Source organism: Salvelinus fontinalis, chromosome 19, assembly GCF_029448725.1.
Source record: "Salvelinus fontinalis isolate EN_2023a chromosome 19, ASM2944872v1, whole genome shotgun sequence".
NCBI classification, from domain to species: Eukaryota; Metazoa; Chordata; class Actinopteri; order Salmoniformes; family Salmonidae; genus Salvelinus; species Salvelinus fontinalis.
Genome location: NC_074683.1, coordinates 20,243,530 through 20,270,588, shown reverse-complemented (window position 1 = coordinate 20,270,588; position 27,059 = coordinate 20,243,530). Strand labels below are relative to the sequence as shown.

The 27,059-nt window shown below is 43.5% G+C and overlaps 1 protein-coding gene across 1 annotated transcript in view; it reads left to right on the top strand.

Annotated features, from left to right (window-relative positions):
• Positions 1–27,059, top strand: part of LOC129817018 (striated muscle preferentially expressed protein kinase-like) — a gene marked incomplete at its 5' end in the record, with an annotated part of 113,456 nt that overhangs the window by 51,615 nt on the left and 34,782 nt on the right. Inside the window, 6 exons of the mRNA XM_055872003.1 lie at positions 2,249–2,455; positions 2,663–2,786; positions 12,045–12,217; positions 12,506–12,618; positions 19,187–19,355; positions 19,857–19,956. Of these exons, the coding sequence (XP_055727978.1) occupies positions 2,249–2,455; positions 2,663–2,786; positions 12,045–12,217; positions 12,506–12,618; positions 19,187–19,355; positions 19,857–19,956 (886 nt within the window). The remainder of the gene's footprint in view (positions 1–2,248; positions 2,456–2,662; positions 2,787–12,044; positions 12,218–12,505; positions 12,619–19,186; positions 19,356–19,856; positions 19,957–27,059) is intronic.

Here is a 27,059-nt window from a genome sequence, read left to right as displayed (position 1 = left end):
ATTTTAATTTCACTAGCATTTCTATCATTCATTATAATGTGGATTGTGGAACCATGGTTCCCTGTATTTCAAAAGCTAGCTGCTAGACAGTTGTAACATCACCCGATGAAAAAGAAATATGAAGTGAAGAAAGATGTACATCTTTACTGTATTTGGTATTACCAAGTTTATAATCAAAGGATACAGCACCAGGGTGAATCATTCACTGATTAAGAATATTGAGTAAGATGAGGCTGGAGGTATCATATCCATTTTCGTAGTACAGGAAAAGTTCTATACTGAACTAAAATATAAACACAACATTTAAAGTGTTGGTCCCATGTTTCATGAGCTGAAATAAAAGATCCCAGAAATGTTCCTCTGTTACGCACGCCTCTGAAGAGGGAACGCAACACCCTGCTACAACTCAACTCCCCGTGAAGTGAAAGAGGTATGGGACTGTAGGTGCGAGTAAGGATGACAAAATGCAGAATTGACCGTTTACTAGGGCTTTATTCCTTTACACGGTAATATGGGGAAAGGGGGCTGGACGGAACCAAAGCAAAGAAAGTAAATGTCAAAGCTCCCCCTCTCCTATCTAACCTGCCTACCCACTACCTACCTAACTTAGCACCGCCTGGTGCGCTAACCAAAATACAAGGGGTGGTCCGCCCAGGTCTTACCTAGACAGTGAATATACTACGGGTATATGTATGCCCACGGGCCTCTTGCCTAAGCACTCCCTAGGTGCCTTCCCCTTCCCCCCTGGGAACAAATGAAACAGAATATCAAACAATTACTCAAACAAACTAATAAACAAAGGACATCAAATAAGCTCTAGCTGAGCAACAATCTCACACGGAACATACCAACTGTTCCCAGCAACAACCAACACAGTACAGACCAACATGCTATAACCCTCAGCCATCAACCTCCTCTCTCAGCAATGATCTATATAACATTCAATCTCTCCAGCAATGATCTCAGCCTACAATGGTCTAAGCCTGCCTATCATCTCTCTCAGCAAAAATCTCTCTCTTCTGAATAACAGAACACTGGCTTTTATAGCTTCAGAAGGCATTGGTAATTGGAGACAGCTGCGTCTTGACGAGGGGGCGGGGTCAGCTCTCCAATCATCAATTGGGGCCGACCAAACAGCTGCTTGGGGAGAATTTTAGGAAGCCATCTCCTGAAACACACACACTCAAATACAAACTACAACACAGAAACTGGGGAACGTAACATCCTCACACACAACCAAATAATTTCTGCACAAGCTTTCAGAAACCGTCTCAGGGAAGTTCATCTGCTTGATCGTCATCCTGACCAGGGTCTTGACCTGACTGCAGTTCGGCGTTGTAACCGGCTTCAGTGGTCAACGACTCATCATGGATGGCCACTGGCACACTGGAGAAGTGTGCTCTTCACGGATGAATCCCGGTTTCAAATGTACCGGGCCGATGGCAGACGTGTGGGCGAGTAGGATGCTGATGTCAACATTGTGAATAGAGTGCCCGATTGTCGAGGTGGGGTTATGGTATGGGCAGGCATAAGCTACGGACAATGAACACAAATGCACTTTATCGATGGCAATTAGAATGCACATGAAGAGATCCTGACGCCCATTGTTGTGCCATTCATCTGCCGCCATCACCTCATGTTCCAGCATGATAATGCACGGGCACGTCACAAGGATCTGTACATAATTCCTGGAAGCTGAAAATGTCCCAGTTCTTCCATGGCCTGCATACTCACCAGACATGTCACCTACTGAGCATGTTTGGGATGTTCTGGATTGACATGTACGACAGCGTGTTCCAGTTCCTGACAATATCCAGCAACTTCACACAGCCATTGAAGAGGAGTGAGACAACATTCCACCGGCCACAGGCCACAATCAACAGCCTGATCAACTCTATGCGGAGATGTGTCGCTCTGCTTTGGGCAAATGGTGGTCACACCAGATACTGACTGGTTTTCTGATCCACACCTCTTTCTTTTTTTTAAGGTATCTGTGACCACCAGATACTTATCTGTATTTCCAGTAATGTGAAATCTATAGATTAGGCCCTACTGAATTCATTTAAATTGACTGATTTCCTTATATGAACTGTTACTCTGTAAAATCTTTGAAATTGTTGCATATATATTATTCTTCAGTGTAGTACATGTTCAAGTTAATTCTGTTTGAATGCCATTCCAACAGGTCAAGGTTATGCTCTGTCTTCATGTATTCACACGTACCAAAAATGTATGTTTGCCATTGCAGATCCCAACACGTTGATGTATGCCATCCAACAACAAGCGCTGGGCTCGATCCAGTGGACCATCATAGTGTCCAGTCTGAAAGACCCTTGCTATACAGTGACCAGCTGCTCCAAAGGAGTCTGCTATGCCTTCAGGGTCCTGTCAATCACCACCAAGGCCTTTAGCAAACCCTCTCCGTCCACAGACCCAGTGCAACTTGTCAACAGAGGTATGAGTCATCAAATGAGGGCAACATGAATTGATGACATGATGCCTATATTAGTGGTTTCTGGCAAGGGCTGGTTTAACAACATGTAAGCATGGATTGCACTTTCTTCTTGTCCAAAGACTGCTGACAAGGCATGGAACAAATATGTCGTTTTGAAAATGTGAGGAACTATCCCTTTAAGGTTAAAGAGATTTAATTTCTTCCAAGGTCCATATCTTCAGGAGGGTCCGGTAATCATTGATAAGCCAGACATAGTCTATGTCCAGGAGAACCTGTCATTCAGCATCACCATCACTCTGAACCACGTCAACGCTTCAGTTATCTGGAAGAGGCAAGTCCCACACTGTATCACTACAGCTGAAACACTAACAATGATGTATTAACATGGTCATTTTAAGAAGATGCTTTAAATTTGAAGGTACAATTTAACTCATAGGTAGTATGCACTGAGTGTACAAACATTAAGGACACCTGCTCTTTCCATAACATAGACTGACCAGGTGAATCCAGGTGAAAGCTATGATCTCTTATTGATGTCACTTGTTAAAGCCACTTCAATCGGTGTAGATGAAGGTAAGGAGACAGGTTAAAGAAGGATTTTTAATAAACCTTGGAACGTGGATTGTTTATGTGTGACAGTCAGTCCATGAATGGGCAAGACACAAGATTTAAGTGCCTTTGAACAGAGTATGGTAGTAGGTGCCAGGTACACCGGTGTGTGTAAAGAACTGTAACGCTGCTGGGTTTTTCACACTTAACAGTTTCCTGTGTGCATCAAGAATGGTCCACCACCCAAAGGACATCCAGCCAACTTAACACAACTGTGGAAAGCACCGGGGTTAACATGTGCCAGCATCCCTGTGGAATGTTTTTGACAACTTTTAGAGTCCATTCCCTGACGAATTGAGGCTGTTCTGAGGGTAAAAGGGGCAGGTGCATCCTAATATTAGGAAGGTGTCTGTCATGGAAATTCTACACTTGGAACACTCGAAAGTCAATCTTAAATTAATCATTGTTGATTAACTTCTCTAGGGTATGTGGGACGGTAGCGTCCCACCTCGTCAACAGCCAGTGAAACTGCAGGGCGCCAAATTCAAAACAACAGAAATCCCATAATTTAAATTCCTCAAACATACAAGTATTTTACACCATTTTAAAGCTACACTTGTTGTAAATTCAGCCAAAGTGTCCGATTTCAAAAAGGTTTTACGACGAAAGCACACCAAAAGATTATGTTAGGTATGAGCCAAGTCACAGAAAAACACAGCCATTTTTCCAGCCAAAGAGAGCAGTAACAAAAAGCAGAAAAATATCAAATTAATCACTAACCTTTGATGATCTTCATCAGATGACACTCATAGGACTTCATGTTACACAATACATGTATTTTTTGTTCGTTACAGTTCATATTTATATCCAAAAATCTGAGTTTAGGCAAGACGCTACTGTCTAACTTGGCATAAAGCCTGAGAAAATGCAGAGCGAAATATTCAAATTAATTACTATGAAAATTATTATAAAATCAAACTTTCATTAACCTGTTTGGCGTGCAAGACCGACGTCGGTACACTTATGACAACAGCCAGCTCATAGTGCAGGGCGCGAAATTCAAAATATATTTTTAAAAAATATTTAACTTTCACACATTAAACACCAGATGAAAGGTACACATCTTATGAATCAAGCCAACATGTCCGATTTTTAAAATGTTTTACAGGGAAGAAACAATATGTAAATCTATTAGCTAACCACGTTAGCAAAAGACCACCACTATTTTTACTCCATCAGTTTTTTACGCCATCAGTAGCTATCACAAATTCGACCAAATAAAGATATAAATAGCCGCTAACCAAGAAACAACTACACCAGAAGACAGTCTGATAACACATTTATTGTATAGCATATGTTTTGTTAGAAAAATTTGCATATTTCAGGTATAAATCATAGTTTACATTGCAGCTACAGTCATACATTGCACCGAAAGCAGACAGAAAAATTACAGACACCAACGTCAAATAGCTAATTACTCATCATAAAACATTTCTGAAAAATACATAGTGTACAGCAATTGTTCCAACAAACTTGATGCACCATAGTACACGTCTGTCGGGGCAGTCCCATTAGATATAGATAGATATACTTACACAAAAAAAGTTGTATTTGCATGATTTAGCTTATTCATCATTGCTAATTAATTCATCATTAACATTTTGGTTCATGCATGTGACCGTCCAATACCTCAGAAAGCTTCTTCTCTCCAAGTTGAGACCTTGAAACTGAGATATAGGTGTACTGCCAAATTGCAGATACTGATAGTGAGTATTTTTTCTATCACATTCCCTCCTCTTATCACTCAATCTATGATAATTATCAATACATTTTAAGATAATCATCAAATTATTGCTTCTATCAAAAAGGTCTATACTTCTATTAAAGTAAGGGAAATCAAAATATAAAACCAGACTCTTCATAATTTCAAACCCTTCATTCTGGGTTATACAATCTAAATAGTATGGTAATACTATCATCATAATAAATGTTATACTTCTATTAACAGGATTGAATTTATCAACTTTGATGCCTATACATGGTCTTAACACTTAGGAGTCTGCTGACAATCTATACGCCTTCCTATTGGTGTAAAGAGGATGTCAGAGAATAAATTTTTCTGCTCATCTTGTTCTGTGGTGGGAAAAAAACAATTTCTTTGTCCTGACCGTCCACTTCCGGTACTCTGGAGGAAGTGGGATGGACTTCTGTTTTGCTGCCGTAACGAACGGCTAACGTCTCCGGCTCAAATTTTTTTTTCTACATGTGACCATATCATCGTAATGTACGTTTTTTCAATATAGTTTAATCAGATTATTGAAACTTTATTCGGGAGTTTTGCCGTGTTCCGTCCTCTGACTGTGTTTACGTTGGAGAAATTTATGCCACTACGCTAGTGCCAATGCTAATTGAAGAGGGACATTTGCCATTCTGAATCGAAACAACGACTCATCTGGACAGAGTACACGTTCTTCAACATTCTGATGAAAGATCAGCAAAAGTAAGACCCATTTTATGATGTTATTTCATATATCTGTCGTGCATGTGAATTGGCCGTGGGCGCCCAATTATTTCTGTCTATTGTAGCTACGCTAATATAGCGATACATTTTGTTTGCGCTGTGAAACATTTAATAAATCGGAAATATTGTTTGGAATCACAAGATGCCTGTCTTTTCAATTGCTGCAGACTATGTATTTTTCAGAAATGTTTTATGATGAGTAATTAGCTATTTTACGTTGGTGTCTGTAAATATTATGGCTGCTTTTGGTGCAATTTCGGATTGTAGCTGAAATGTAAACTATGGTTTATACATGAAATATGCAAATTTTTCAAACAAAACATATGCTATACAATAAATATGTTATCAGACTGTCATCTGATGAATTTGTTTCTTGGTTAGTGGCTATTTATATCTTTATTTGGTCGAATTTGTGATAGCACCTGATGGAGTAAGAAACTGATGGAGTTAGAAAAAGTTGTGTCTTTTGCTAACGTGGTTAGCTAATAGATTTACATATTTTGTCTTCCATGTAAAACATTTTAAAAATCGGACATGTTGGCTTGATTCACAAGATGTGCACCTTTCAGCTGGTGTCTTGGACTTGTTAATGTGTGAAAGTTAAATATTTAAAAAAAATAGATTTTGAATTTCGCGCCGTGCACTTTGAGCTGGATGTTGTCATAAGTGTACCGGTGTCGGGCTGCCCCCGTAAAAGGTTAAAACACTCTGTCCATTCCTAAGAATTTGTAAGATACTTATTTGCATAAAATGGACAGAAACCAGTCTCAAAATCAATCAATCAATAGCGTTTATTCTCGAGAGTACTGATCATAGTACAATTTACATCAGGTTATATAATAAAAATGACGTCATAGGTTTTAAAATGTTCTTCCTCCTCCCAGATACAATGGCAATATAGTTCACAAGCCTTCCCACATTGTCTGCCACCTGTGTAAGTGCTGTAGTTCTCCTCTTCCTCAGACGAGGAGAGGAGAGAAGGATCAGTAGACCAAAATGCAGCATTAGGGAAATAAGCCATCTCTTTATTCGTAACGACGGCACACGAAAACAAAACACTCTCAAATATACAAAATAAGAAAACGACGTAGACGAAACCTGAACATGAACTTAACTAACTAAACGTAAAACTCACGGACAGGAACAGACTACATCAAAACGAACGAACAACCGAACAGTCCCGTATGGTGCAAAACATAACACAGATACGGAAGACAATCACCCACAAACAAACAGTGAGAACACCCTACCTATATATGACTCTTAATTAGAGGAGAACGCAAAACACCTGCCTCTAATTAAGAGCCATACCAGGCAACCAAAACCAACATAGAAACAGATAACATAGACTGCCCACCCAAAACACATGCCCTGACCTAAACACATACAAAAAACAACATAAAAACAGGTCAGGACCGTTACAGAACCCCCCCCCCTCAAGGTGCGAACGCCGGGCGCACCAGCACAAAGTCCAGGGGAGGGTCTGGGTGGGCAGTTGACCACGGTGGTGGCTCCGGCTCTGGACGCTGTCCCCACACCACCATAGTCACTCCCCGCTTCTGTCTTCCCCTCCCAATGACCACCCTAAAACTAACATCCCCTAAATGAATGGCCAGCACCGGGAGAAGGGGCAGCACCGGGACAAGGGGCAGCACCGGGACAAGGGGCAGCACCGGGACAAGGGGCAGCACCGGGACAAGGGGCAGCACCAGGATAAGGGGCAGCACCAGGATAAAGACCAGCACCGGGATAAGGGGCAGCACCGGGACAAGGGGCAGCACCGGGACAAGGGGCAGCACCGGTACAAGGGGCAGCACCGGGATAAGGGGCAGCACCGGGACAAGGGGCAACACCGGGACAAGGGGCAGGTCCCGGCTGATATACTCAGGCAGATCCTGACTGAACGGCTCTCGACGCTCATGGCTGGCTGACGGCTCTCGACGCTCATGGCAGGCTGACGGCTCTCGACGCTCATGGCAGGCTGACGGCTCTCGACGCTCATGGCGGGCTGACGGCTCTCGACGCTCATGGCGGGCTGACGGCTCTCGACGCTCATGGCGGGCTGACGGCTCTCGCTGCTCATGGCTCGCTGGCGGCTCTGGCAGATCCTGTCTGGTTGGCGGCTCTGGCAGATCCTGTCTGGTTGGCGGCTCTGGCAGATCCTGTCTGGTTGGCGGCTCTGGCAGATCCTGTCTGGTTGGCGGCTCTGGCAGATCCTGTCTGGTTGGCGGCTCTGGCAGATCCTGTCTGGTTGGCGGCTCTGGCAGATCCTGTCTGGTTGGCGGCTCTGGCAGATCCTGTCTGGCGGGCGGCTCTAGCGGCTCCTGTCTGGCGGACGGCTCTAGCGGCTCCTGTCTGGCGGACGGCTCTGTAGGCTCATGGCAGACGGGCGGCTTTGCAGGCTCATGGCAGACGGGCGGCTTTGCAGGCTCATGGCAGACGGATGGCTCAGATGGCGCTGGGGAGACGGATGGCTCAGATGGCGCTGGGGAGACGGATGGCTCAGATGGCGCTGGGGAGACGGATGGCTCTGGCCGGATAAGGCGCACTGTAGACCTGGTGCGTGGTGCCGGAACTGGAGGCACCGGGCTAAGGATAAGCACCTTCCTACTAGTGCGGGGAGCAGGGACAGGGCACACTGTACTCTCAAAGCCCACTCTATAACTGATGCGAGGTACCGGCACTGGTGACACCGGGCTGAGGACAAGCACATCAGGATTAGTAGGGGGAGAAGATACAGTGTGTACAGGGCTCTGGAGACGCACAGGAGGCTTTGTGCGTGGTGCCGGAACTGGAGGCACCAGGCTAGATACACGCACTACAGGGAGAGTGCGTGGAGGAGGAACAGGGCTCAGGAGACGCACTGGTAGCCTAGTGCGTAGTGTAGGCACTGTAGGTACTAGGCTGGGGCGGGGAGGTGGCGCCGGAAATACCGGACCGTGGAGGCGTACTGGCACTCTTGAGCATTGAGCCTGCCCAACCTTACCTGGTTGAATGCTCCCGGTCACCCGACCAGTGCGGGGAGGTGGAATAACCCGCACCGGCCTATGTAGGCGAACCGGGGAAACCATGCGTAAGGCAGGTGCCATGTATGCCGGCCCGAGGAGACGCACTGGAGACCAGACGCGTTGAGCCGGCCTCATGACACCTGGCTCAATACCCAATCTAGCCCTACCAGTGCGGGGAGGTGGAATAACCCGCACTGGCCTATGCACTCGTACAGGAGACACCGTGCGCTCTACTGCGTAACACGGCGCCTGCCCGTACTCCCGCTCTCCACGGTAAGCCTGGGAAGTGGGCGCAGGTCTCCTACCTGCCCTTGGCCCACTACCTCTTAGCTCCCCCCCCAAGAAATTTTTGGGTGTTACTTACGGGCTTTTTGGGCTTCCGTGCCAGACGCGTTCCCTCATAACTCCGGTTCCTCTCTCCGGTAGCCTCTGCTCTTCTCAGTGCCTCCAGCTGCTCCCATGGCTTTTCGGGCTTCCAGCCACGTCTCCTTGCTGCCTCCTCAAACCACCGCTCCTGGGCTTTAGCTGCCTCCCTCTCTTCCTGAGAGCGGCGATTCTCTCCTGCCTTAGCCCAGGGACCTTCTCCATTCAATATCTGCTCCCAAGTCCAGGAGTCCTTGTTGCCCTGTTGCTTACTCCGTTGCCGCTTGGTCCTAATTTGGTGGGTGATTCTGTAAGGGCTGTAGTTCTCCTCTTCCTCAGACGAGGAGAGGAGAGAAGGATCAGTAGACCAAAATGCAGCATTAGGGAAATAAGCCATCTCTTTATTCGTAACGACGGCACACGAAAACAAAACACTCTCAAATATACAAAATAAGAAAACGACGTAGACGAATATGAACTTAACTAACTAAACGTAAAACTCACGGACAGGAACAGACTACATCAAAACGAACGAACAACCGAACAGTCCCGTATGGTGCAAAACATAACACAGATACGGAAGACAATCACCCACAAACAAACAGTGAGAACACCCTACCTATATATGACTCTTAATTAGAGGAGAACGCAAAACACCTGCCTCTAATTAAGAGCCATTCCAGGCAACCAAAACCAACATAGAAACAGATAACATAGACTGCCCACCCAAAACACATGCCCTGACCTAAACACATACAAAAAACAACATAAAACAGGTCAGGACCGTTACAACCTGTTAAACAATTTACTACTAGCCCAAGGTATCTCCCCTCCCTGGGTAGAGACAGAATGTCCTGTAAGGAACACAGCATTCCAGCCGGTCTGACGATAGCTCCATTTGATTCTAACAAGGAACAGAAAGTCCTTGTTCTAATTCTTGACTAAAACTACACACATTATATTCAGTATTATGATTATAATAAGATTCATACATCCATACAGTAACATAGTAGTATTCTGTTTAGTTATACTGTAGTTCAAAGTTAAATGTATACATAATTTAGTCATTATTCATAAAAATTCCATAACAAAGTAACAGACACATTTCAATATTAACTGTTCAGAGGACACTGCGTGAATCAGACCATCATTGAATTTCTGCAAAGAAACCACTACTAAAGGACACCAATAATAAGAAGAGACTTGATTGGGCCAAGAAACACAAGCAATGGACATTAGACAGATGGAAATCTGTCCTTTGGTCTGATGAGTCCAAATTTGAGATCTTTGGTTCCAACTGCCGTGTCTTTGTGAGACACGGAGTAGGTGAACGGATGATCTCTGTAAGTGTGGTTCCCACTGTGAAGCATGGAGGAGAAGGTGTGATGATGTGGGGTGCTTTGCTGGTGACACTGTCTGTGATTTATTTAGAATTCAAGGCACACTTAACCAGCATGGCTACCACAGCATTCTGCAGCGATACGCCATCCCATCTGGTTTGCACTTAGTGGGACTATAATTCATTTTTCATAAGGACAATGACCCAAAACACACCTCAAAGCTGTGTAAGGGCTATTTGACCAAGGAGGGTGATAGAGTGCTGCATCAGATGACCTGGCCTCCACAATCACCTGACCTCAAACCAATTGAGATGGTTTGGGATGAGTTGGACAGCAGAGTGAAGGAAAAGCAGCCAACAAGTGCTCAGCATGTATGGATACTCCTTCAAGACTGTTGGATAAGCATTCCAGGTGAAGCTGGTTGAGAGAATGCTAAGAGTGTGCAATGCTGTCATCAAGGCAAAGGGTGGCTACTTTGAAGAATCTAAAATACACTTTTTTGGTTACTACATGATTCCATATGTGTTATTTCATAGTTTTGATGTCTTCACTATTTTTCTACAATGTAGAAATGGTAAAAATAAATAAAAACCCTTGAATGAGTAGGTGTGTCCAAACGTCTGACTGCTACTGTACACCACGTTCTATTAGTAGTGTCTGCAGAACATGTAGACACTTCTCTTATAAAATGCCTACAGACAGCTGTCAGCAGGGCTATCCGTGGTACCGTCATGCCCTCGCTCTAGTCTTCTCATAAGAGTAGGATAATTGCCTTCTCTCTCTAAGACTATAGGTATCTTTTTATGCGCTACTTGCCTTTCATTTAATTTGTTTCATCATTTATTTTTATACAAATTATTTTAAATTGACTTACTGAAATTCAGTTGACATGTCGCTCTTGTGTTCGCGGATGATGTGTGTCCTCCTGGGCAGCTCACAGTAAGCGTCTGGTCTTGGTGGGTTTCGTCCTCTTTTAGTCAGCCGGGAATTTCCCTCATGCTTCCATGCGCCACCTGTTTTCCTCATCAATCTTAAATTAATCTTTGTTTGTTAACGGTTAACTGGAGAGGTTCCAACAAACTTCATGCACTATAGTACACGTCTGTCAGGAGCTCTGTTGGGGCAGCCCCGTTCGATCTGTTATATACTTACACAGACAAATTGTATTTGCATGATTTAGCTTATTCATTATTGATTATAAATGTTTTGGTTCATGCATGTGAACGACCAATACCTCATGAGGCTTCTTCTCTCCAAGCTGAGACCTTGAAACTCAAATATCCTTTCGTTCTCAAAACAAGATTCTGGGCGTACTGCCAAATTGCAGATACTGATAGTGAGGATTCAGTCAGTCACTTGCATGAAAAAGAAATTGGCTATTAGAAAAGCAGAAACATAGAACACAGAAATTGGTTATTAGAAAAGCACAAACATAACATTTTCCATCACATGTCCTTAATGTTTTGTACACTCAGTGTATGTGGCCCATGTGGGAATCAAACTCACAACCTTGATATTGCCAGCAACCAGCAGCATACTACAACCCACTGAGCCCTCAATCAACTGGCCATATTGTTCTAAACTGTATTTGAAAAGCACCATGCCCGTTCTCTGGCCTTCTTGTTTGCTTCACAACAATTGAGTTCACAGATATGCCAGTGTGCAAGAATGCCATTTCAATATCAAGTGCTGTAGGATAAAACAATAAGATGTGTGAAGCAGACATGCAAAAAAAATTCTTACCCCTAAAATGTAACATCACCACGACAATGGGATATCTAAGCTGCCTTATTGTTCCCTGCGATTAGGAGTGGAGTGGTCCTTGCAATCAAACCTGGACTGTATGAGATGAGTATGCCTGATGATGACCAGCACACTCTGAAGATCATGAGGGTGAAGAGTGGCGATGTGGGTCAACTGATGTGTGTTGCCTCCAACAAGTTTGGCGTCGACTCCTGCATCTTTAGTGTGGAAATGGCAGGTGAGTGCAATAATGACAGATTATGATAATGGATTGGATTTACAGTATGTATCTCTCTTTGCAGCTGCTCAAAGCGCTTTGCATTGTTTGGGAGTGGAAACTCTTCTCATCCACTATAGTAATGGGCATTAAGTTAGCCACTTTTTCAAAATGCCTTACTGCATGCAGCAAGGTACATCGTCAGGAAATGTTGTCTGCTTCATGTTTTGTTTCCTTGCCATGATACTTTAAGTATCGACATACTAACGTGACAACAGTATCTAACACATTTTCATGTTCCCTCTGTAGCACCACCAACCTTTGAGTCCATCATGGAGGATGTGGATGTGCACATGGGTGAGACACCACGCTTGGCTGTGGTTGTGGAGGGCAAGCCCATTCCCGACATCCTTTGGTTTAAGGTGCATACATGGAGACACATATATATTTGAGTGTGTATATCATTGTAACCCTTTATGAAGTTGCACACTCATGCCATATATATACTCTATAGATAACTAGTTTGATAACCAGAATGTAGGTACTCAGCTGGTAACTGCTGAGAAGGTACATAAACAATGACTTGTAGTGACAGCATACTCCAAATTATGTTTCAAATTAGTTTTTAAAGACTTCATAAAGCTTTCATAAAGTGTTCATAAACACTACATAGATGTGTCACAAGTAATCTATGACTGTGTCATGCCTAATAAAGAGTTCATAAACAGTGGTGTAAAAAGTACCCAATTGTCAAACTTGAGTAAAAGTAAATATACCTTAATTTAAAAGTAAAAGTGAAAGTCATCCAGTACAATACTACTTGAGTAAAAGTATTTGGTTTTAAATATACTTAAGTATCAAAAGCAAAAGTATAAATCAATTCAAATTCCTTATATTAGGCAAACCAGATGGCACCATTCTCGGGAGGCAAAGGTCGAGTCATGCATCCTCCGAAACATGACCCACGCGCTTCTTAACACCGCCTACTTAACCCGGAAGACAGCCACACCAATGTGTCAGAGGAAAACTGTTCACCTGACGAACGAGGTCAGCCTGCAGGCGCCCGGCCCATCACAAGGAGTCGCTAGAGTGCAATGAGCCAAGTAAAGCACCTCCGGCCAAACCCTCCCCTAGCCCAAACTACACTGGGCCAATTGTACGTACTTTTGGGTGTCATGGAAAATGTATGGAGTAAAAAGTACATTATTTTCTTTAGGAATGTAGTGAAATAAAAGTAAAAGTGGTAAAAAATATAAATAATAAAATACAGATACCCCAAAAAACAACTTAAGTAATACTTTAAAGTATTTTAACTGAGGTACTTTACGCCACTGTTCATAAATGTGGCATAACTCTGTGGCATCATTACCAATGTCAAATGTGACATACCCCTATGTCGTATATGACATAATCCTGTGCTTCTTAAAGGGTGACATAAGCACGGCTTACTAAGGCTTTATAATTCCTATTAAATTGAGCCATCACAAAACGTCTACAACCTTGTCATACACCCTGCTGAAAGATTGTAACAGGTTGTAATCGAGCCCTGGTCTCTAGCACGGGAACAGAATACCTGGTGGTCTCAGGTTCGACTACTCCAAATCATATTGGCTCTGACACAGAAACACAAGCATTGCAGGTCCATTGACCCATCTAAATTCCCCTCACACCCTACAGTAACCTGTGGATCATGAGAGAACTTTCATAAATCGGCAGTGCGTTTATAATCTATTTATTAACACTTCATGGAGTCCTGTAATAGTTAATTTGAAGTGAGAAACCTTTGGTTATTCATAACACATCCATAAAGACTCTATATCACTTGACCCTGTACCCTCCCTATTCCTAACACAAGAGAGGTAAAATAAAAGTGAAAACAATACAAATACACAAATTGTCATGCCCTGACCATAGAGAGCCAAATTGGACAACGTGGAGGAGAGTGAACGGAGGGGAGAGTTAGAGACCTTCGAGGAGTTGTTGGACAAATTGGAGGAGAGTGAAGCGAGAGAGCTGTTGGTTTGGCGTAGTATGCACGACATTCGCCCTGAGGAGTGTGTTAGCCGTCCGATGCCGCCTGTGCCAGCTCTCCATACTCGTCCCGAGGAGCGTGTCATTTGTCCGGTACCATGTGGGCCGGTTCTACGCACCAGGTCTCCAGTGTGCCTCCACAGCCCAGGACGACCTGTGCTAGCTCCCCGCACTCACCGTGAGTGAGCGCACTCACTCATCGCTCCGGGACCATCTGTGCCAGTTCTACGCACCAGGTCTCCAGTACGCCTCCACAGCCCAGTACGTCCTGTGCCTGCTCCTCGCACTCTCCCTCAAGTGCGCCTTCCCAGTCAGGAACGTCCTGTGCCTGCTACTCACACTCGCCCTGAAGTGCGTGTCCCCAGTCCAGAGTTTCAGGCGACGGTCCCCAGTCCAGAGCTTCCGGCGACGAGCCCCAGTCCAGAGCTTCCGGCGACGAGCCCCAGTCCAGAGCTTCCAGCGACGAGTCCCAGTCCAGAGCCTCCTGCGAGTGTTCCCAGTCCAGAGCCTCCTGCGAGGGTTCCCAGTCCAGAGCCTCCTGCGAGGGTTCCCAGTCCAGAGCCTCCTGCGAGGGTTCCCAGTCCAGAGCCTCCTGCGAGGGTTCCCAGTCCAGAGCCTCCTGCGAGGGTTCCCAGTCCAGAGCCTCCTGCGAGGGTTCCCAGTCCAGAGCCTCCTGCGAGGGTCCCCAGTCCAGAGCCTCCTGCGAGGGTCCCCAGTCCAGAGCCTCCTGCGAGGGTTCCCAGTCCAGAGCCTCCGGCGAGGGTTCCCAGTCCGGAGCCTCCAATGATGATCTACGGTCCGGTTCCTCCGGCGACGATCCACGGTCCGGTTCCTCCGGCGACGATCCCCGCACCAGAGCCGCCACCGAAGCTGACGTATCCGCGAGCGGAGTGCGTACTTCGCCCCGCACTGGAGCCGCCCCCCAACGTTAGATGCCCACCTGGACCCTCCCCTATTGAGTCAGGTTTTGCGGCCGGAGCCTTTTATTCTCTATGTTGGTTAGGTCGGGGTGTGACTCGGGTGGGTTATCTAGGTTATTATATGTCTATGTTGGCCCGGTATGGTTCCCAATCAGAGGCAGCTGTTTATCGTTGTCTCTGATTGGGGATCATATTTAGGCAGTCTTTTTCCCACTGGGTTTTTGTGGGATCTTGTTTGTTTGTGTGTAGTTTCCAGGTTGCACTACATTTGACTTCACGTTTCGTTTTTGTTCTGTATTGTTTTAGTGAGATTCTTTAATTAAACATGTGGAACTCTACGCACGCTGCGCCTTGGTCCGTTAATTCTACAAACGATCGTGACACAAATACACTTGTCCCCAAGCTGCCGGATGAATTGTTCCTGCCTCTGCCTGCTGGAGGTACTGCATGTTGGATCCAACCTTGAAAGTAACAACAAAGAAAGTTTAGCTGGTCTGTTAGAAATGCCTTTGTCACATTCTGGATAAGGGCATTTCTGTGCTTGGATAAGGGCATTTCTGTGCTGCTCTGAGAGGACAGATGGACTGCATTGTAGAAATGGTTCTACTATGTGTTATTATTTAGCCTGTATACTTACAGGTTGTATATTAGGGGTGAATCATTTCCCCAGTCATTCTGTATGATGATGGAGGCAGGATAGCAGGAACCACCTTCAGGGCCACATCGCCAAATGGGTCTATTGGGGAAAACAACATTTCAAACAAATGTCTAATTATTGATTTGATCAGAAAAATATATTGGAGCAGGGCATTAATATGTCAAATGCCATAGTAAACCAATAAAGTATGATGTCAAAAGCATAATTATGATTGGCGTAGTATATTTTTCATGTTGTCTTACCGTTAGACGGGTTTCAACATCTTTTGCGAGGTCACTTTCCCTCTCCTCCTATGGAAGACAACAACTTATGCCCGATGTCACTCTGTCACAGGTCATCATAGCCCATCACAGGTCACCACTGCATTTGAAGTAACACAAAAGATAGATCTTTTAAAACAATGTCCAAGAGTGAATAGATGGATGCTCAAACCATACATTTTATCAAATGTCTTAAATGAAAGGTGTTTTATCTGTCCTAACCTGTCAGCTATGTTGGGAGTTAGTGCAGCAGTCTGGGAATGAAGTTGTTGAGGAATGGGATGAGGTAAAGGAGGAGGCCATCTCAAGCACTGGGGAGAGCTTGGGTCTCAGTGCCTTCATTGGCTACCTGGAGAGCTTATTATCAAAAAAGAGAAGAGTCAAAGCAACACAGGAACCAATGCAAAAACAACCAATGCAAAGCAATTCATATCCTGCATCTCAATGAAATAACGACAAATGGAATGCAATTAATACATTTCATTTATGAGACTACAAAACAAAAAGACCCAGCTAGCTAGCTAACTTTTTTCTGAGCTAGACTCACCTTCAATAATAAGGATTTTCCACTCTGTTGTCCTGCCCAAACAGTGTCTGTAACAATACAAAAGTAAATATTATAGAGATAATTTAGGCCTCTTTCATTTACAAATCTCATGACAAGAGTGTGGCTTTGAGATATAGCTACTGTAGTACATAAGAGGGATTTCTATTTAGCTGAGTCTATTAGCTACAGTACCAGTCAAAAGTTTGGACACACCCACTCATTCAAGGGTTTTTCTTTGTTTTTAATATTTTCAACATTGTAGAATCATAGTGAAGATATCAAAACTATGAAATAACAGAAATTGAATAATTTAGTAGTCAAATCAAAATATATTTTCCAAGTAGCCACCCTTTGCCTTTACACACTCTTAGCATTCTCTCAACCAGCTTCATGAGGAATGGTTTTCCAACAGTCTTGAAGGAGTTCCCACATATGCTGAGCACTGGTTGGCTGCTTTTCCTTTACTCTGTGGTCCAGCTCATCCCAAAACATCTCAAATGGGTTGAGGTCGGTTGATTGTGGAGGCCAGGTCATCTGATGCAGCACTCTATCACTCTCCTTGGTCAAATAGCCCTTACACAGCCTGGAGGTGTGTTTTGGGTCATTGTCCTTATGAGAAATAAATTATAGTCCCACTAAGTGCAAACCAGATGGGATGGCGTATCGCTGCAGAATGCTGTGGTAGCCATGCTGGTTAAGTGTGCCTTGAATTCTAAATAAATCACAGACAGTGTCACCAGAAAAGCACCCCACACCATCACACCTCCTCCTCCATGCTTCACAGTGGGAACCACACTTACAGAGATCATCCGTTCACCTACTCCGTGTCTCACAAAGACACGGCGGTTGGAACCAAAAATCTCACATTTGGACTCATCAGACCAAAGGACAGTTTTCCATCTGTCTAATGTCCATTGCTTGTGTTTCTTGGCCCAAGCAAGTCTCTTATTATTATTGGTGTCCTTTAGTAGTGGTTTCTTTGCAGAAATTCTACCATGAAGGTCTGATTCACACAGTCTCCTCTGAACAATTAACATTGAAATGTGTCTGTTACTTGAACAATGTGAAGGATTTATTTGGGCTGGAATTTCTGAGGCTGGCAACTCTAATGTACATCCTGTGCAGCAGAGGTAACTCTGGGTCTTTCTTTCCCGTGGCTGTCCTCGTGAGAGCCAGTTTCATCATAATGATTGATGGTTTTTGGTATTTTGGTATTTTACCAAATAGTGCTATCTTCTGTATACCGCCCCTACCTTGTCACAACACAACTGATTGGCTCAAACGCATTAAGAAGGAAATAAATTCCACAAATTAACAAGGCACACCTGTTAATTGAAATGCATTCCAGGTGACTACGTCATGAAGCTGGTTGACAGAATGCCAAGAGTGTGTGCAATGCTGTTATCAAGGTAAAGGGTAGCTACTTTGAAGAATCTCAAATATAAAATACATTTTGATTTGTTTAACCCTTTTTTGGTTACTACATGATTCCATATGTGTTATTTCATAGTTTTGATGTCTTCACTATTATTCTACAATGTAGAAAATAGTAAAAATAAAGAAAAACCCTGGAATGAGTAAGTTTGTCCTATATTTTGACTGCTACTGTAGCTAGCTACATTTCATATTGATATAGCTAGCTATATAGCTAGTTAGCTAATGCTGCTAGCTATCTAGCAAGCTAACATTAGCAATTGCTCTGAAGTCACCAAAATTATTTGAAATAACTATTGAAGTAGCCATGCAGGCATGTACACAGATTAGGGTCTACAGTACATGTGCCCGAGTATCTGTCCCTTTGCCCTCCCACTCGCCAAGCTCCCTTATGGGTGGTGGTATAATTATTTAAAACAAAATTGTATACAGTTTTTCATTTTCGACATAGTGACACATTCGACATTCAACATTATCACATTTGACGTTGGTTGTTATATCACACAGTTATGCAGCATTTATGAATCCTTTATAAAGCATGACACACTGTTGTAGATTATTTGTGACGTTTATGTCGTGTTTCTGAAGGCTTTGTGAAGGCTTTCTGAGGCCTTTATAAGCGTCACATAATTTAAAGGGCAACTCCACCACTTTTCAACCTTATTGTCATTATCTCCATCACAATTCCATTGTCTACATATGTGAAAATTGCTAATTTTTATGTTTATAGGAAGAAATAAATATCAAGTTGAAAAGTTCTCCTCAATGACATCATCAAAAGTTAAAACATTTTAAAAACTGTGATTTTTAAACACTATGAGATTCTTGGTAATGTGGGGAGCAAGAAAATACCCTCCTTATGGCTAGAAACGTATTGTAAGTTTTGAAAATCACAGTTTTCTTTCTTCTTTTAATCCTACTCTATGATTTCAAAGAGAAGCATTTTTTAGGACCTTGTCTTTTTTTCCCCACAGATCATATAAATGCACTATTTTCCCAAATGTAGACAATGGTATGGTGATAATGAATATGAGGTTGAAAAGTGGCAGAATTTCCTTTAAAGCGGGTCCACATTATATGCATGCTTATTTTCATGAAATGTGATTAATTCCAGAGTGACATATTGTTACTTTGTTTTAGGATGCTACATTGTTGTGCGAGAGTAGTCACATCACCTTTGTGTATGATGACAACGAATGCTCCCTTGTGCTGCTCAACACAAGTCCAGAAGATTCAGGGGTGTATACCTGCACAGCCAAGAACCTGGCTGGTTCTGTGTCCTGTAAGGCTGAGCTCACCGTACGCACAGGTAAGCCTTGGGGTACCATTCAATCAAATATGCATTCCAGTATTGACACAGAGGCATAGTTTGAGGTCTGTTTTCAGACCTCAAAGTAGACGAATGATGAGACATATCCACATCCTAGGCCACCAGTTGCATCGTTTCAGCTATATGCCTTAATCCCCAAATTACAGGAAAATATTAGTACCGTCTAATTTCCTGGTTGTTTTATTATGTGATTATCTTTTCTATTCATTTAGGATATTTGAGTTGACAGCCGGATCTACACAACCGATGTTGAAGGACGTGGATTCATCTTGACATTAGACTACTTTTGAGGCCTAAAAGCATCTGACAAACTTACATTTTGGAGTGAAAAGTCAGATTGTTGAGATGCAGCTATGTAGAGGCAGGCAGATGTAAATTAGCAGTTGGGAATGTGATTAACACAGGCCCGAACACTATGAAATGTGGGCCTGTAATTAGGCTACATTGTAATTGTGTCCTCACTTCTGTGCTACCTTGCAGTTAAAGAAGACAAGGAGGACACAATGGAGGACGAGGAGACCGTTCTCAGGAAGATGCGCCGGCTGACTGACTACTATGACATCCACAAGGAAATAGGGAGGTGAGGCACCCGTTTGTAAATAAAGCTAGAAAAAAAAAGCGACGTAAACTAGATGGTTATTTTCCATGAAAAAAAAATTGAGAGACTTGCTTCGATTCTTTAGAAGTATTTTTGTGGTATCTTCGACACACCCTGCGTGAACATTGGGAAACGAATAGGCTGGTGTTCAGACGATATGAACGGGTCTGTAAACCCGGTGTGATTGGGTTGAATATTCACGAAAACTTACCCGGGAATGAACAGCATCTCTCAGGGTGTCCTGACAACATGTACTGCAGTTGTGTGTGTGTATGTGTCTGAAAAACTCCCTATCACTCTCTCCCACCGAATTGAAACTTTTACAAACCTGCAATACTCACTCCCCCACCTTATAAACCTCAGAACCTTGCCGTGAGGAAGGCATCAAGGCATGCGTACTAAGTGGTGAAAATGCTAGCTGGAAATTGCTAGCTAACGTTATTGCTAATTTGCTAAACCAGCTGCAGTAGTCAACACTAAAACAGTCTTTAGGCTTGTTTAGAAAACATACCGTTACTCTGTGTTGTTACTATCAAACATCCACTTGCCAAACTATGGTTGCGCATACTGGACAAACTGGTTAAACACACATTTGTTTCCCTGAAAGGAGCTAGTAATATTAACGTTAGGCTATACAATGCTACTTTTTCAAACATCTAAACCCACTTTCACATTATACATTAACAAAAAAAAATTTTTTAAGTGTTAAACTGCTATATTTAAACACATTTTGGAAAAACTTTAACCCTTGATACACAAATGATTAGGCCTAACATTAGCTAGGTAGCTATACACATCATAAAATGAAAGTCAAGTCTATTTGTCAAATACACTGGCTGGGTGTTAAACCGTAAACAAACTATACAGGTATTCATTCACAGACAGGTTTGAATTTACACTTCACCTTATATAAAAGCATTTTAACGTTTGATTTGTTATATTAAAAATGCAGTAATGACTCCAAAAAAGGATGGCACTCATTCGGTTTTTATGGCCAGAAAGAACTGTCTTTAGCTGAGAACTGAGGAGTTTGCTTGCAATACCAAGAAGTCAAACAACTTTGGGAGGAAAGACCCCAAGACATTGGGCAACTACCCCTAGTGGCGAACGTAAGAACTGCAGTCAAACAGGTCGGAGAATAATTAATTCTGTCAAGGAAACATTATTTAATTTTATTTTTTGCGAAATAGAGGCATATTAAGACAAAAGAAACAAGACACAGTTTGTGAATGATAATAAATTAGTGCCGGAATTGAACAAATAACTATGCAAATGGTAAACATTGGCTGAGTAACAAGCTAAAAAATTGGATTTTGATTCCTATTTAATGTTCTATAAATAGGACTTCTTCACTGTCAGTTTTGTCCAATTATTTTTGGCTGAACAGTAAAGCAATCAGAATGGAGAAAACAAATTAAAATCACATAATTCATTTGTTGCCATCCTAGGGCGCATTTACAACTTGTATTATTCAGAAACATCAAATACTGTCATAGTCAAACATTTTAAAAATACAGTGATATGATATTTTGGCCATGTAGCCCAGTGTTAGATATACAGTCCCTTTGGAAAGATTTCAAACCCATTGACTTTTTCCACATTTTGTCAGGTTACAGCCTTATTCAAAAAATTTCCTTATCAATCTACACACAATAAACCATAATGACAAAGCAATAAAAGTTTTTTTTTTTTTTTAAATTGTTGCTAATTTATAAAAATATTTATAAATATTAGATTTACATAAGTATTCAGACCCTTTACTCAGGACTTTGTTGAAGCACCTTTGGCAGCAATTACAGCCTCGAGTCTTCTTGGGTATGACGCTACAAGCTTGGCATACCTATATTTGGGGAGTTTCTCCCATTCTTCTCTGCAGATACTCTGAAGCTCTGTCGGGTTGGATGGGGAGCATTGCTGCACAGCTATTTTCAGTACTCTCCAGAGATGTTCGATAGGGCCACTCAATGACAGTCAGAGACTTGTCCCAAAGCCACTCCTGCATTGTCTTGGCTGTGTGCTTATGGTCGTTGTCCTGTTGGAAGGTGAAACTTTGCACCAGTCTGAGGTCCTGAGCACTTCGGAGCAGGTTATCATCGTCCTGAAAATCCTGAAATTTCCATCCCTAACTATAACATTTTCCGACAAGATATAACTGCCAAAGGGGGCGGAGTTGTAATCTACTGCAGAGAGCCTGCAGATTTCTGTCATACTATCTAGGTCTGTGCCCAAACAATTTGAGCTTCTACTTTTAAAATCCACCTTTCCAGAAACAAGTCTCTCACCGTTGCCACTTGTTATAGAGCACATTCAGCCCCCAGCTGTGCCCTGGACACCATATGTGAATTGATTGCACAACATCTGTCTTCAGAGCTCATACTGTTAGGTGACCTAAACTGGGACATGCTTAACACCCCGGCCGTCCTACAATCTAAACTAGATGCCCTCAATCTCACACAAATTATCAAGGAACCTACCAGGTACAACCCTAAATCTGTAACCATGAGCACCCTCTTAGATATCATCCTGACCAACTTGCCCTCTAAATAATCCTCTGCTGACTTCAACCAGGATCTCAGTGATCATTGCCTCATTGCCTGTGTGCGTAATGGGTCTGCGGTCACCCCTCATCACTGTTAACCGCTCCCTAAAACACTTCAGCAAGCAGGCCTTTCTGATCGACCTGGCCCGGGTATCCTGGAAGGATATATTGACCTCATCCCGTCAGTAGAGGATGCCTGGTTGCTCTTTAAAAGTGCTTTCCTCTCCATCTTAAATAGGCATGCCCCATTCAAAAAATGTAGAACTAAGAACAGATATAGCCCTTGGTTCACCCCAGACTTGACTGCCCTTGACCAACACAAAAACATCCTGTGGCATTCTGCATTAGCATCAAATAGCCCCCGTAACCACACAGACATGAAGCCCTATCCTTTGATATCCAGCTGAGCGTGAACGATGCTGCCCCTGAGGTGTTGTGCAGGTGTTTGACCGTGTCCCTAGCCCCCCTGGTGCTGGAGAAGTAGTTGGTGAACCAGGCGAGGCAATCATTTGAGAAACCAATGCTGTTGAGTCTGCCGATGAGGATGTGGTGATTGACAGAGTTGAAAGCCTTGGCTAGGTCGATGAATACGGCTGCACAGTATTGTTTCTTATCGATGGCGGTTAAGATGACGTTTAGGACCTTAAGCGTGGCTGAGGTGCACCCATGACCAGCTCTGAAACCAGATTGCATAGCAGAGAAGGTACGGTGGGATTTGAAATGGTTGGTAATTTGTTTGTTAACTTGGCTTTCGAAGACCTTAGAAAGGCAGGGTAGGATAGACATAGGTTTGTAGCAGTTTGGGTCAAGAGTGTCCCCCCCTTTGAAGAGGGGGATGACCGCAGCTGCTTTCCAATCTTTGGGAATCTCAGACGACACAAAAGAGAGGTTGAACAGGCTGGCAATAGGGATTGCAACAATTTCAGCAGATAATTTTAGAAAGGGTCCAGATTGTCTAGCCCGGCTCATTTGTAGGGGTCCAGATTTTGCATCTCTTTCAGAACATCAGCTGACTGGATTTGGGAGAAGGAGAAATGGGGAAGGCTTGGGCGAGTTGCTCTGGGTGGTGCAGTGCTGTTGACCGGGGTAGCCAGGTAGAAAGCATGGCCAGCTGTAGAAAAATGCTTATTGAAATTCTCAATTATAGTGGATTTATCGGTGGTGACAGAGTTTCCTGTCCTCTGCATTGGGCAGCTGGGAGGAGGTGCTCTTATTCTCCATGGACTTTACTGTGTCCCAGAACTTTTTTGAGTTTGTGTTGCAGGAAGCAAATTTCTGCTTGAAAAAGCTAGCCTTGGCTTTTCTAACTGCCTGTGTATATTGGTTTCTAACTTCCCTGAAAAGTTGCATATCACGAGGGCTGTTCAATGCTAATGCAGAACGCCACAGGATGTTTTTGTGTTGGTTAAGGGCAGTCAGGTCTGGAGAGAACCAAGGGCTATGTCTGTTCCTGGTTCTAAATTTCTTGAATGGGGCATGCTTATTTAAGATGGTGAGGAAGGCATTTTAAAAAAAATAACCAGGCATCCTCTACTGACGGGATGAGGTCAATATCCTTCCAGGATACCCGGGCCAGGTCGATTAGAAAGGTCTGCTTGCTGAAGTGTTTCAGGGAGCGTTTGACAGTGATGAGTGGAGGACGTTTGACCGCTGACCCTTTACGGATGCAGGCAATGAGGCAATGATCGCTGAGATCTTGGTTGAAAACAGCAGAGGTGTATTTAGAGAGCAAGTTGGTTAGGATGACATCAATGGGGGTGCCCGTGTTTACGGCTTTGGTGTTGTACCTGGTAGGTTCATTGATAATTTGTTGAGGGCATCAAGCTTAGATTGTAGGATGGCTGGGGTGTTAAGCATGTCCCAGTTTAGGTCATCTAGCAGCATGAGCTCTGAAGATAGATGGGGGGCAATCAGTTCACATATGGTGTCCAGAGCACAGCTGGGGGCAAAGGGTGGTCTATAGCAGGCGGTAACGGTGAGATACTTGTTTTTAGAGAGGTGGCTTTTTAAAAGTAGAAGTTCAAATTGTTTGGGTACAGACCTGAATAGTAGGACAGAACTCTGCAGGCTCTCTCTGCATTAAATTGCAACACCGCCCCCTTTGGCCGTTCTATCTTGTCTGAAAATGTTGTAGTTAGGGATGGAGATTTCAGAGTTTTTGGTGGTCTTCCTAAGCCAGGATTCAGACACATTTACATTTACATTTAAGTCATTTAGCAGACGCTCTTATCCAGAGCGACTTACAAATTGGAAAGTTCATACATATTCATCCTGGTCCCCCCATGGGAATTGAACCCTGGTCCCCCGTGGGAATTGAACCCACAACCCTGGCGTTGCAAGCGCCATGCTCTACCAACTGAGCCACACGGGACCTAGACACGGCTAGGACATCCGGGTTGGCAGAGTATGCTAAAGCAGTGAATAAAACACACTTAGGGAGGAAGCTTCTAATGTTAACATGCATGAAACGAAGGCTATTACGGTTACAGAAGTCATTAAAAGAGAGAGCCTGGGGATTAGGAGTGGAGCTAGGCACTGCAGGGCCTGGATTCAGCTCTACATCGCCAGAGGAACAGAGGAGGAGTAGGATAAGGGTATGGCTAAAAGCTATGAGAATTGGCCGTCTAGGACTACCGGAACAGAGAGTAAAGGAGCAGGTTTCTGGGGGTGATAAAATAGCTTCAAGGTATAATGTACAGACAAAGGTATGGTAGGATGTGAATACAGTGGAGGTAAACCTAGGCAATGAGTGATAATGAGAGAGATATTGTATATAGAAACATAATTGAAACCAGGTGATGTCATCGTATGTGTTGGTGGTGGAACTGAAAGGTTGGATAAGGTATAATGAGCAGAGCTAGAGGCTCTACAGTGAAATAAGCCAATACACACTAACCAGAACAGCAATGGACAAGGCATATTGACATTAAGGAGAGGCATGCTTAGCCGAGTGATCATAAGGGTCCAGTGAGTAGTGAGGTCGTTTGGGGTCACAGTGATTCAGACAGCTAGCCGGGCCATGGGTGTAACGATTGTCTATTTCGTCCGCCTCATCGGACGAGGAGAGGCGAGAAGGATCGGACCAATATGTAGCGTAGGTGGAATCAATCATGATTTATTTAATAGATGAACACGAAGCACACTTGAACAACTACAAAATAACAAACAACGTAAACAGACCTGAACATGAGAACTTACAGACAACGAAGAACGCACGAACAGGAACAAACGAAACAGTCCCGTGTGGCACAAACACTGACACAGGAACAAACAAACGAACGAACGAACGAACCGAAACAGTACTGTGAGGTGAACAAACACAGTCACAGCAAACAATCACCCACAAACAAACAGTGTGAACAGCCTACCTTAATATGGTTCTCAATCAGAGGAAACATAAAACACCTGCCCCTGATTGAGAACCATATCAGGCTAATTAAACATGAACCCAACATAGAAACACATAACATAGAATGCCCACCCCAACTCACGTCCTGACCATACTAAACAAATACAAAAACAGGTCAGGAACGTGACAATGGGTAGCAAACTGGCAGAAGATGGAGGTCTGTTTTTTGCCACCTCGTGAATTTCCGTCGGTAGATTAGTGGGGTACTGTGTGGTAGAGGGGACCAATCCAATTGGCAAAATAGTTATAGTGGCCCAAGAAAATTGTCCGATAGACATATTCAGATAGCAGCCGATATGCTCAAGACAGCTAACGATTAGCGGGCTGCAGTTAGCAGATGGGCGTTCAGGTTACGTCGCAACGGAGGGGCTAGTTGGATAACTCCCTCTGGCAGATCACGTCGGTAGTCCAGTCGTGAAGGCCCGGTGGGGCTCCGCATCGGCAGTAAAACGGGTCCGCATAGGTGATTGTAGCCCAGGAGTGGCTGATGGAACTCTTCAGCTGGCTAGCTCCGGAATAATTGGTGTTTGCTCCGGGACCGACGTTAGCCAATAGTCACTCGGATAGCAGCTAGCTAGCTGCAAGATCCAGTTGTAGATGTCCAGAGCTTGCGGTAGAAATCCGGGAATATGGAGAAAATAGGTCCGGTATGCTCTGGTCTGAGTTGTGTTGTACAAAACTGGCGATAGCTTTTCGAGCTAAAGGATAGCTGATGACCGGTAGCCATGGTTAGCTGAATACTAACGTTAGCCAGTGAACTGGCTAACTTCTGGCAAGCTTCTGTTGTGGATTTCAGATCTGAGGTGAATAATACTTTTTTTTTATAAAAAAAACTGATTCGCACCACAAATTGGTGAGGCGGGTTGCAGGAGAGGGTTTTGAAGTTGAGTTTAGAAAAAATATATAAAAAAGATATGCAAATTAAATATGTAAATATTTATATACACGGGACACGACAAGACGAGGACAAAGGACGTCTGACTGCTACGCCATCTTGGAAATGATTTAATGAATTGTAAGGACTATATCCTTATAAATGTTCTAAATGTGAAATGTGTATTTATTCAAGGTTTAGAAATTGTTTGTTAATGCTTAATCATGAAAGTGATTGTAAAGTGTTACCTCCAAATCAATCGT